Below are 13,707 nucleotides of genomic sequence, written 5' to 3' on the forward strand. Positions count from 1 at the left end.
TAAGACATAGCAAATAGACGGCAGAGATAGTTTTGCCATCTCCTATTTGTGGACAGGGAAACTTAAATAGAGGAGGATCCACTCTGGAATGCTGGCCATCACAGGCTGTGCAATAGATGAAACACAGAAGGACACGCACCGTTGTCCTTAGCAAAATAGTGTCTGCCTCTTGCAAGGAGCATGGGATACAGTTGGCCCATACCCTCCACTGCGGCTTCCAGTAAAATAACAGGAGAAGGACCCCACAGGTCAGCACGGATGTTATGAGGCAGAGAGCTCTGTGTAGATTCTGGGTCTGGTAACCAAACACCTCCTGCAGAGTAAATAAAAGATTTACTCTATTTTTTTCCCACATAAAAACGCATTCTGTTCCAAGACACACAAACTTTAGATTCAGGGGTTGGTTGAGAAAGAAATCTAGTTTTGGCTGGTTGAATCAGATTGATTGCATACAGCTGTCAGCTGATATAATTTTTAAAAGTTCCAGGAAGGACTCATTTTGCTACCTTGGCACATGGAACTAAAACATTAGGAGCAAGGAATGGACAGACTTATTTGGTTCTAAATACTCATAAGAGTCACCTCAGATTTATAAAATACTTCATGTTTTGGATCAGATTTACTTCTTTTAGATGTAAGGTTTTAACACATATATATGGAATTTAAGGGGAAAAAAATGTCATGAAGAACCTAGGGGTAAGACAGGAATAAAGACGCAGACCTACTGGAGAACAGACTTGAGGATATGGGGAGGGAGAAGGGTGAGCTTTGACAGGGCGAGAGAGAGTCATGGACATATACACACTAACAAACGTAGTAAGGTAGATAGCTAGGGGGAAGCAGCCGCAAGGCACAGGGATATTAGCTCGGTGCTTTGTGACAGCCTGGAGGGGTGGGATAGGGAGAGTGGGAGGGAGGGAGATGCAAGAGGGAAGACATATGGGAACATATGTATATGTATAACTGATTCACTTTGTTATAAAGCAGAAACTAACACACCATTGTAAAGCAATTATACCCCAATAAAGATGTTTTTAAAAAAATTATTAATGTGAAGTTACTGGAGGACGATGATAAAATTATGACCAATGTGATCCATACTTACATATCTTGCTTTATTCAGATTCAGATTTGTTTTATAATAATATGATTAAGAAGGATTGAGAGTGTGCATAAGTGTACTGATTTCTAAAACAGTAGGGAGAGATTATGAGATTATTTGTGGACATGAAAAACTTTCAAAAGACAGCTTATAGGTATTTACCCTGAGAGTAACATGCTGAAATATTTCTATTTTTAATAATAAGCTAGTTAATGTTTGTCATGAATTGAGTAAAGACTTGAGATGTGGTTTTAGGGGAAGATAACTAGCCAAAAACAATAGATTTGCTTAATTAAAGGTAATTTTTAGTTTCCATCTCCTACAATGAAGTTTCACAGCATTGTTTTTTAAATTTCAAAAACTAGATATTTAGTGTGAAGACCCAGAGGGCTCCTGATTATGAATGACATTGTTACTCTACCATTATTTTACTTTCTGGTGTTATTTTGTGTGTGTGTGTGAGTGTGTGTGTGTGTGTGTGTTCTAAGACTGAAATCCCGGGTCCAGATCATAGGGCTATAATGTCAAGAAGATAGGATTTTACTGAGTTTCTATAGCACTTTCAGTGATGGAATCTCCTGAATTTTATGCCAGTTTAGATCATGCTATAATAAATCTCTTGTCTTTATTCTTTGGAAAAGTTTTCATCTTCACTATGGTCATTTTCATTAATATTTTCTAATAAAGAACTCTGTGGTAGATTAACATTTCAATAACAGTTGTTGAAAGTAACCCTTAGACATATTGAAAAAGTCACAGGCTTAAGAAGCTAAGACATAAGTTTGAGTCACCACTCGGCTAGTTTTCAACTATGTGAACTTAGGTAAATCATTTCACCTCTAGGGAATCCCAATTGTTTCCTACAAAACAATTAGAAATATGTGCCTTACAGGGGACTTGTGCTCAAATGAGATAATGTCACCTTAAGTGTTCTGCAAAGTAATTACAATGTTAAGAGTTCCTTTCCACTACTCCTCAACACAATCACCTACCTGGGGAAACAATGACCGTTAAGTTTAGTGATGCTGCCACTCTATTTGGAGATTATTCATGATAAGATTTAAATGTAACTTAGAAACATGTGTTCACTGTGCTTTTAAGCATATTTTCAGTTGGATCTCCTTTCTCCTCTCTTTCCTCTGATGCTGTAAACCTGTTTTGGTTTTATTTGTGAATTATAGGTTTATTAGACTCAAATAAAAAGTATATGCCAGTTCACATATTATATCATAAATATGCATTCTTTTACAAATTTATTTACAGGGGCTATTGCCAAAGCCCAGGTGTGTGCAAAATAGAAGCAGAACAGTTGGAATTTTAGTCCAGCTTGTAGCTGAAATGAACACATTTCAGGAAAATGGCTTTCCTTTTTTCTGTTTACTTACACACAGCAGTGGCATTGGTAATCATAATTCTGATTCCCCTTCAGGTCTTTTCCATACTTTTTTTTTAATTCAAAAAGGAACTCACAGTGCTATCAAGACTGCAATGAAATCACTATAGCTACACACTGCTAACAACCTTGTAAACTGGGGTAATTCTTTAGGGAAAGCAAGGTGACAAATTGTACTAAGAATTATAAAGATGTTTCTATCCCTTGAATCAGTAATTCTGCACTAAAAAATATACCCAAAGGAAATAATACACAAAGTGGAAAGTGTTGTATATAAAGATGTTCAGCACAGCATTATCTGTAATAGAAAAATTATTAGAAGAAATAAATGATAGCTAATGGTTCAATAAGATGTGGGTCAAAACAATGGGCTATTGTGGGGCCATTAAAAACAAAATGTGTGAACTCAATGTAGAGTTATGGGACATTACATGATATAATGTTAAGTGAAGGAAAGAACATAGAACAGATAAAATAGATGGAAAACAAATAGCAACATTATGAACTTTAACCCAACTATACCAGTAATTACATTAAATGTAAATGGCCTTAATTCTGTGACTGAAAGCAAAGATTGTCAGACTACATAATAAAAGAAGATCTACTATATGCTGTTTACAAGAGACACACTTTAAATATAAAGAAGCAGATAGATTATAAGGATAAAGAAGGGAGAAAATGTATCATGCAAAGACTAACAAAAGAAAATCAGTATAGCTATATTAATATCAGACAAAATAGACTCTAAGAAAAGAAATATTATGAGAAAAAGAAGGACACACATCCATTCAACAGAGAGACATAACAATCTTAAATTTTTGTGTACCTGTAAGCATAGTTTCAAAACTTGTAAAGCATAATTGATAGAACTTAAATTCACTCTCATCATTGAAGATTTTAACACATAAGGAAGGAAACAAAAATAAGAAGAGAAATGAATAAAATAGAAAGCAGACATACAATAGAGGCAATAATGCCAAATTTATACTTTGTGAGGTTAATAAAACTGATAAACTCAAATAAATCTGAGTATTTTTAAGGTTATAAAAGAAAATGAATGTGTAGCTAAAAGCCTTTCTACCAAAAAAAAAAAGAGAAAAAAACTAAAAAAACAAACTTCAAGCCCAGACGGGTTGTGAATCCTTTCAAATATTTAAGGTATAAATGATACCAATCTTTCACAAACTCTTTCATAAATAGAGGTGGGAATGCTCCCAAGTCATTTTATGAGGCAAGCATACTCAGATACCAAAATCTGATAGGTATGTTACAAGAAAGGAAAATTACAGGCTAAGATCTGTCAGAAACATGGATGAAATAATCCTGAAATATATCATCTAACTAAGTCAGTGATATATTAAAAAGGTAATACATCATTACCAAATGGAATTTATTCTAGGATTACAAGGACTTGAAAATCACTGTATTTGGTATGTTAACTTTCAGGAGGAAAATTATGAGGTGATCTCAATAGATACAGAGAAACTTTCATAAAATTCAACACCGATACATTAAGAAAAAACAGAAAGAAAACTCTCAGCAACCTAACAATAGATATGAACATCTTCCAGCTAACATCATGCTTAATGATAAAATATAGGCCTCTCCTGAGATCACAAGCAAAATAAGGTTATCAACAATCACTACTAATATCCAGTATAGTATTGGAAGTCTTAACCAGTGCAGTAAGGCAAGAAAAAGAAATAATGTTTACAATAATTGGAAAATGAAAAGTAACAATACTGTATTATATACTTGAAAGTTGCTAAGACAATAAGTCTTAAAGTTCTCACTTTAAACTTACAAATTGTTATATGTCAATTATACCTCAATAACCTTGGGGAAAAAAGAAATAAAACTCTTTTTATGAGTATATAATGTGATTATGTACATGAAGAAATGAAAAGAATGTACAAATTATTAGAGTTAATAAGTGAATTTATCAAGGTCGCTGGATATTGAGTCAATACAGAAAAACTAATTGTATTTGTAATACTAGTAACAAACAATTTGAAAATAAAGTTAAGTATCATTTGCAATACTATCAAGGGAAAAAATCAATTATCTCGTAATAGTTCTAACAAAGTTGTACGGGACCTCTAAATTAAAAACTACATATTATTGCTGAGAGCAAATATCTAAATAAATGGAGAGATATATTAAGTTCGAGGACTAACCATTAGCAATCCCATTTAACCAAGTGTTGATAGAGGTCATAGAACTGTACACTTAAAATCAGTGCACTTTATTGACACCACTGTATATGTCACTAAAAATAAAATAAAAGTGGAGTTTGTTATTAGATATTGTTCCAAGCAGGTGGAAGTTACTTTAATTACTTCAGTGAGATTGGATTGAGAAAGAGAAAATGGCAGCAAAATTTGAAAAGTGATTGAAAAAAGAAAAAGACCAGAGAAGGGGATTTCTATTGGAAATAGGAGGTTTGGTGACCTGGGAATACAGTAGCTGCCTCCTGGTGTGGATGATTGGGAAGTGCTGACATACATAGGAGCAGAGATAAAATCACATCCCTGTAACCAAGATAAATTTCTGTGAAAGACATTGCTTTTGGCTGGGGACAGCTCAATCAAAATATCAACAGTTTTTTTATTCCCTATCTGTTAAAAAATAAGTAAGTAGATAACAAACCTAGATAGCAGATAGTAGATAGATAGATAGATGATAGATAGATATAAAAGACCTTGTTAATGTCAGAGTAACTTTCAGAAATAAGTAGCTCCTTGAGCAAAGATGAGTAGAAGCAATGTTTTTGCTTCTTTGATAAACTGGCCTCATAAATCTTGGTAAAATTCCTTTCTATCATTTCTCAGTTTTCCCAGAGTTTATGTGGCTAGATATGGGACTTGAGGTTTAGGATAAAAGAATCGCTACTTTATTTGGTACTCTTTCAATCTACTCCCAATTGGCTTGCCAATGTTTATGTGACTCGAGTTTATCATGTTTCCATTTGACCGATTAATCTCAAGTATAATTTGATTGTTCTAGACGATTATTCTTGTGATGCAGTAAGAGTCATTCAGATTTCTCCTAAATATTGATTTACCTCTGGTAAAATCCATTAAGAAATGCAGGGTAGAGGAGAGAGCCAGGAACAATATGTGTGCCATAAGAGGAAGATAAGTAGAATCCAGAGGTCTTGTAAATGTAAAGACACTGGGAACAGGAGTGAGAGCATCAGAATCTCAACCGCATTATACGTGGCTCGTTGCAATAAAGTGAGTTTTGCCACCTATTAGCTCTGTGACCTCAGGACTTAACTTCTCTAAGTCTCAGTTTCCATCTCTGTACTTAGGGGATATTAATAACACACACCTGGAAGAATAGTTGTGAAGATTAAACAAGGAATGTAAGGTGTTGAGCACGAAGGAAGTGCTCTGTCACGGTTAGCAGTGGTGTGATAATAGGTTCATCCAAAGGAGGAGAGAGGTGACTCCTTCAGTTTTGAGTTGCAATACACTGAGTCAGGGATGGTGATGGAAACGGGCTGTGTTCCACAGGGTGAGGACCCCAGATCTGCCACCTATTAGTGGTGTTGAATAGCACAGAGGTTGTGCCCATCTTCACATAGACTTGAATTGTATTCTCTCTAAGCAGTAATGTTCCCTCGCTTTTTTGTTCCCCACTAGAATTCTGTATTCCAGGTAACAGGAGAGGTAACACAGCCTTAATTGTCTTTCTCTAGGACCGGAATACGGAGGAAGCAGCTTGGATTAGGAGTAACTGAAATCTGTACATGCCTTTTGACAGAGGTTGTTCCCTAAGGTCACAATTTAGAGCCCTATCCAGGTCTATCAGCAGAGACTCTTTTCTTTATAGCCCACCCCAATGCCTTCTAGAAGCTCTCACTTCTATTTCTTGCTCCATCACTTGCCAGTTAATGCGATCTGGGTAAATGATTTCATTCACTGAACTTTAGATTCCTCATGTGAAAAATGTGGCTGGTTGTAAAACACAGTGGAAGTAGTCTGACGTCACAGTTAAAAGCTTGGGATATGGCGTGAGAAAACCAAGTTCAAATCATGCCTCTACCACTTAACCAGATATCTGACCTTGGGTAATCCACTTTACTTCTGTTGACTCAATTTCCTCCTTCATAAATGGAAATAAGAGCATTAACTATTTTTCTAGGGTTGTTGTGAGAAACTAATGTGATAATGCATGCAAAGCATTTAACACAGCTCCTGAAACATTTTGGACACTCAGTATATGTTGAGAGTAAATATTAGCTTGGTTAATTTACAACAAAATTTCAGTGGATTAAAAGTGGCTAGTCCCATTGCACTCACTGTGAAATGATTTCACCACGGGCAATATTTAGAGCTAAATATTATTTGCCAAAACCATAAGCTGTGTTTCTGAAAGTGATTGATCCAGTGGCTTAAATGGAATTTTTGCTTTTCCCACTGAGCACAAATTGTCAAAACTGAAGTCAAATGCAGGCCCAAAAGAAAACTGCTCACATTTGTAATATGTGAAACTAGGAAAAAGGCTTTAAGATAAACACCAAACTAATTAAAAGATTAACAGATGTAGTAACTATATACACGAGCACACCCAAGCACACACACACACCAGTACAGCCATCCTTCACTTGCATAGGAGGTAAACAGTGTGACAGAGCATCCTCTGATGCTTACGTAATGTGACCTTTTATACGTTTACTTAGCTGAGCCTCAGTTTCCTCAGCTGTAAAATTGATATCTGAGTAACTAGCTCATAGGGATTCAATGAGAACATACATGAAGTACTAGCACAGAAAGGGCATTTTTAAAAAAATGTTTTTCCTTTCTTTTCTTTATAGGTAGTTCTCACAGCTGCGATCAGAGACAGAGCTAGGTTTGGTCATATTCTTCAGGAAAGGAAAATTACAGGGCCCAGTTTCATCTAAGCATGGTTTCCTCACCAAATTCCCTTTTGGTGGGATCCTCTTAGACTTATGGAATCATCATCTCCTAGGGTCTCCTCCTGTCTTTGTTCTGGAATTTTTATTGCATCTGGAGCAGTAACATTTATGAACCACTGGTCTTGTAAACAGGTCTTTTTCAGCTTTTGTAAATCATCTTATTCTTATGTTCACCATTCATGTGTTTATCCATCTGAAACATCTGTTACCTACCCACCATGCAAAGACACAGTAGTGATTCAAATTTTTTGGAATGGGTATTTTGGGTTACTTTCATAACACTTTTACTTCCTCAAACCAGATTCTTACAGCTCAAAGTTGTAAATTCATTTACTCAACCAAGATATCACATAAATAATTCTCAGTACTTCAATATTCTTCTGTGGATGGCAATGCCAGCTTTTTGCTGTGACATGTTAGGCGTTTCCATGAGTGAGAATGTTCCAATAGCCTTAGAGTAAGTTATCTCTTTCTGTATAATCCTCAAACTTTTAGTCCTTTGAATCATGGCCAAAGAGATAATATCTCTGAGTCCTTGTATGATGCTAGAATTCATCATGTTTTATCTTCTTTTTTTAAAACAACAATCACAGCACCGAGTTTCTATTTATTATTCACAATCTACCCTCTGCTGTCTTTATCTAGACATGCCAAATTGGGTTCTTTTGTGTGTTAAGTGGGAGGATATTCTTAAAATGCTCTCTTATCTCTAACTCTGCCATGTTTTAAAGTTCTTTTCTTTAATGTTAGGATAATATTGTCTCTAGGTAATGAGTCATGTCAGTGTGGTGTTTTTCCTCAACCTTCTATTACTGGTTTAGTCACATGTAGTAATTTGTGTTAGTTGTCACTAGTTGCCAAATGTTGTTAATTATAGTTTCCTGTATTTTTCCCTACGTTCATGCCATGAAGTGCCTTTCGAGTAAGGATAAAATATCACGAGTACTTTCACTTTTGTCTACATTTGGCAATAAGAACTAACATTTCTGGACATTTACTTAGGTGTCATTTAATCTTCCCAAGAATCCTATGAAATAGACATTATCATGTATTGAAATAGTTATTATTATTAATAATATTTGTAAGTTATTATTTGTAGATCAAAGAAACTGAGTCTTGGCGGGGGTGGTGGATAAGTTAGGAGTTTGGGATTAACATACACACACTACTATTTATAAAATAGATAACCAACAAGGGAACTAAATAAATGTTTTGTAATATCATATAAGGGAAAATAATCTGAAAAAGAATAGATATGTATGTATAAATGAATCACTTTGCTGTACACCTGAACCTAACACAACTTTGTAAATCAACTACACTTCAATAAATAAATAAATAATAAATAATAAAAATCTTTGCCAACCACCCCCAAAATAAAATAAAATAAAATGTAGACATGTTGACAAACTAGAAAAATAAAAAAGACACTGAGCCTTGAAGAAGTTTAAAATAGGGACTGTCCTGGTGGCGCAGTGGATAAGTATCCGCCTGCCAATGCAGGGGACACAGGTTCGAGCCCTGGTCTGGGAAGATCCCACATGCCGCGGAGCAACTAAGCCCGTGTGCCACAACTACTGAGCCTGCGCTCTAGAGCCCACGAGCCACAACTACTGAAGCCCGCGCGCCTAAAGCCCATGCTTCGCAAACCGCAATGAGAAGCCTGTGCACTGCACTAAAGAGTAGCCTCCGCTGGCCTCCCGCTTGCCGCAACTAGAAAAAGCCTGCGCACAGCAATGAAGACCCAACACAGCCAAAAATAAATGAATAAATTTTTAAAAATGTTTTGTTTAAAAAAAAGTTTAAAATAAGTACTGAAATAGTTTAACCTCTTAAATATCCCCCTTATGTTTCTTTTTTAAGCATCTTTATTGGAGTATAATTGCTTTACAATGGTGTGTTAGCTCTTTCTGGAGTAAGTAAAGCCATTCCCTCTTCAGAAGTGTGAATCAAAATCCAGTGCCAAAGAGATGTACATAATGTCACACTCAGCTGTAGCCACGCTCATAAAGTCAGCCAGGACTACTATAGCAAAAGTGCCATCACGTCGTGTTCCTGGAAGTAAAAGTGCAACTGAGGACCTTTGTTTGATGAGGCTAATGGTGACAGAGCGCTGAAAGTACATCAAAAGGGAATGAGGCGCATGGGCTGGCTAGCAGGGACAATTTCTAGAACCAAAATTCGCACTACGTCAAAGGCATGGATGGGGCAACATGGCATGTTCTGTTACAAGTTATTTGTGGAGCAAGAGCATCACTAAACAGGAGGAGTGTCTCAGGAATTATTTGGTTCAAATGTATCTTTTGGAAAAAAATAGCTATACACCATCTTTCACAGATGAACACCTATTGTCTGTTTTTTTTTTTTTGCGATACGCGGGCCTCTCACTGTTGTGGCCTCTCCCGTTGTGGAGCACAGGCTCCGACGCGCAGGCTCAGCGGCCATGGCTCACGGGCCCAGCCACTCCGTGGCACGTGGGATCTTCCCGGACCGGGGCACGAACCCGTGTCCCCTGCATCGGCAGGCGGACTCTCAACCACAGCGCCACCAGGGAAGCCCGTGTGTATTTTTTTTAATTAGAGTTTTCATCTTTTCCAGATATATGCCCAGGAGTGGGATTGCTGGATCTAATGGTAACTCTATTTTTCATTTTTAAAGGAACCTCCATACTGTTTTCCACAGTGACTGCATTTACATTTCCACCAACAGTTTAAGAGGGTTTCCTTTTCTCTGTACCTTCTCCAGCATTTATCATCTGTAAATCCCTTTTTGCCATACAACATAACATAATCACAGGAATTAGAGCTCATCATACTTTTGGGTGCCACCCACACTCAACCAGAGGGGATAATACAAAGGCAAAGCTCATTGGAGGGGTGTCATGTTAAGATTCTGCCACCACAGGTGATTAGGAAGTTCTTCCATAAGGAAAATACATCAGGCTGGACTCCACCAACCTCTACTCTGTTCTCCACATCAGCCACTTAACTATTGGAAGACAACCACTGTGATTGTTCTTTGGGGAACTATTTCCAATGTCTTTTAAACAGTTCTTACATAAATTATAGCAGGATTTATTTCCTCTATTCTGCAGAACAAACTCCAACAAGATATCCAAGGACTTTTTTTATAGTTATATCATATTGGCAACTAAAATCCAGCCATAACCAAATAAAGTACTTTTCCATGCATAGCTAAGCCCAAGTCATTGATCCCCTCACCTTGTATTTTTATAATAGCTTAAGACAAAAACTCCATAATGAGGCCTGTTGCACTGCATCTTGCCAACTTCTCCCCTACAATCCAGCCTAGAGAACTTTTTTGTTTGTACACATCGCGTGGCACACGGCATCTTAATTCCCCAACAAGGGATCAGACCCATGCCCCCTGCAGTGAAAGCATGGAGTCCTAACCACTGGACCACCAAGAAAGTCCCTAGAGAACTTTTTGAATCTTGATTCTGTCATCTATAGTGTTCTCGCTCCCTCGTAGTGAGGTGTCAGTTGAAGTTGAGGTAAACTTGCTGTCACCCAATCTGTTAATATAAATGGTGACTAAACAGAGGAAAGAGACAATAAAGCTCACTTTTTAATTTTCAGTTTTAGTCCCTTGAGTTTAGTTTTGTTTTTCCTTGAATGGAAGATGAGGAGAATGTGACAGTGTTTAAAATAATTCAGATGTTCAAAACTCCTGATTTTTCTTAACAACTCTTCACATACTGTTTTGGAAATGGTAGACCTCAAACAATTATCGTTCCCCAAGTTTAATCAGAGGCAGGGGAAGTTCTCAGCATCAATTTCACTTATTTGTATTTCTGTAATTTTTAAAGCCACATGACAACTCCTGACTCCTTGCATGTAAATCTACTCTTCATATTTTCATAGCATTTTCCATCTTTCCTATGTGACCCTCGCAAACCCTGTGAATCAGAAGGGGTAATTGATGTCATTCTTAGGCAACTAACAAGGTCCCAAAAGGTGTCCGCAGCCACCCAGTCAGCAGTGGAACCTTGACTAAGATCTGCTGTCTTTTTGCCTTCTGGGGCTGCTCGCACCTGTGATTTTGACACTAGTGTGGGGGGCATCTGTGCAGAGGGGAGCCCCGATGGAATGGTTGGGCTTGGCAACCGATATGAATCACGCAGCACTTCTGTCTCAGGAGCAGAATCAAGACGATCTCTGGAAAGTAAATGCGGCAAGCATGGCCAGAGGGGACTCCGAAAGAGAGGATGCTGTGCATATCCTGTGCCTCCTGACATGCCTGGCTGCAGGGAGATATAATGCCTTTTTCATAGAGGAGAGTAATAATAATGCTAAAATGATACCAATCGTTCATTGAAAACATCCCATCCTTTCCCATCCTTTCCTACGGTGGTTCCATGGAACAGTAGTCATGAGGTACGCCCTGCCCAACACACACAGGAAGGATTCCATGGATACACACATACATGTGAAATAGGGCACACTGTAATGCCCCTTTTGGAGATTCACAAAGAACCACAGTATACTACAGGCTCTGAGAGGGCCTGCTGTTATTGGCTTGCCTGTTTCACCTAGTATTTCTCAAACCTAACTGCTAGGGGGAAAAAGCAGACTTTTTATACAGTAAATACCTATTATGATATTGTACAACAGAAGATATTTTTGGAAAGTCTGTCTTACCTCATTTAATCCGCACCACAATTCTGAATGGTAGGTATTACTATCCTCATTTTACGAATAACTCAGAGATGTTAAATAACTTACCCAACAGGACCAGAATTTAAACCCAGGCCTGCCTGAGAACAAATTTCATTCCATTAGGTAGGAGCTATACAGTCCGAAGGCTCCAGGTTCATTGAGGGTCTGGGGCTGTGAAGGATACTGTGGGCTGTTAGTGAGTCTGTGGGTCCTGAGAGGACCACGGGAGGAGACAAGAAAAGCTGACTGTGAATGGAGAGGCTGATGAAACGCGGGGCAGAAGAACGGAGACACTTTTAGGAAAAAGCCAGGTGAAGGAAAAAGAGACCCCTGGAGCCAGGTGGGAGTGGGAGGGTGGGAGAGGTTGGGAAGCACAGTCAAGGCCTGTACAGTGAGGGCATCTATCACATGGGCTGTTGTGAGGGTGACACGAAATATTGCTTGTCAAGCACTGAGCACGGTGCCGACACAGGAGGTATGAGCTGCTCCCCTCCAGGAGGAGCTGGGGGTGGCAGAGGACAGGAGATGATACAGCAAGATTCAACGGCGGAGGCTCCTGCCACGCTTTCTGCTGTGCTGAGCTCAGCAAAATGACCCAAGCCTGCGCGTGGCTCATCTCGCAGACCCTCACCGCCCGCGGAGACGGTTTCTACCTCACGCCCTCTCGCACGTCACAGTGCTTGTTCCCTTGAACTGACGACTGCAAGGAGTCAGATGGGGCCATGGGGAACCTTCAGGAAGAGCAAGTGAGGAGAGGTCGTAAAACCACGGACTGACAGGCTTCCAAAGGCTGGGACTAGACTAGGCCCAATTTGTCTTTGGCCCACTGATTATCTTAAAAAAAAAAAAAAAAGAATTTTTTCCCAAAGTTTATAATAAGGCTATTTTACATAAGCATACAGATTTCTGGCTTCCTTTTCAAACTTGAAAGATCCGACAGCACTGGGCCTGTGACTTATAGGACAGCAAGTGCCCCGAGGCAGGTGGCAAATTCTCTCAGCTGTGCACCTGGGTCACCCCCTGGAGCCTACCTGCCTCACCAAGTTTCCTGATCCACCCGAGTAGGTTTTGCCTCTGTGCTCTCTGCCTAAGCTCTTGAGTAAGATTTATGGAGAGGTCGATAGCCTGTCCCCCTCCCCAGGATGCCCTGACAATGAGGTAAGCCTAGCTGGGAGTCCTAACAACGTTTTTTTTGGTGGATTTCTCTAGAACTATTTGATCACCAACAAAAAAGAAGAAAAGCGGCTCCTGATCTGTTATAGAATCCTTTGATACTCACGCTCTTTCTATGGTTAAGAGACGGAAAACACGAGGCTCTAAACGTCACCAAAGCAACACGTAGTTAGATAAGAATTAAGAGCAGCCAGAGATTTTCATGAGCGCTCGTAAACGTGCTGAAAAAGAATTAGATCCGGTACAGAGTTGTTCGGCAGTGAACACAGGTGAGTAGGTTTAAGTCTTTGCATCCCTTCAGTCCAAGGATTTTAGAACACTGTCCCACTGTCAAGATCGGTGGGTTACAATAGTGTACGCCACCCATGTGAGCCGCTTTTGTCATTTCAATTTCCCAGCAGCCACTTTAAAGAAGTAAAAAAAAGCGAGTGACGTT

At 38.7% G+C, this 13,707-nt stretch overlaps 1 protein-coding gene across 1 annotated transcript in view; it reads right to left on the minus strand.

The window, feature by feature from the left end:
- Positions 1-12,822, minus strand: part of ATP13A5 (ATPase 13A5) — a 99,451-nt gene extending 86,629 nt beyond the window's left edge. The window contains 3 exon segments of the mRNA XM_032629401.1: positions 140-313; positions 11,384-11,597; positions 12,752-12,822. Coding sequence (XP_032485292.1) covers positions 140-313; positions 11,384-11,597; positions 12,752-12,822 — 459 coding nt within the window.
- Between the last annotated feature and the right edge of the window lie 885 nt (positions 12,823-13,707).

This window comes from Phocoena sinus, chromosome 4 (assembly GCF_008692025.1).
Source record: "Phocoena sinus isolate mPhoSin1 chromosome 4, mPhoSin1.pri, whole genome shotgun sequence".
Lineage (NCBI taxonomy): Eukaryota > Metazoa > Chordata > Mammalia > Artiodactyla > Phocoenidae > Phocoena > Phocoena sinus.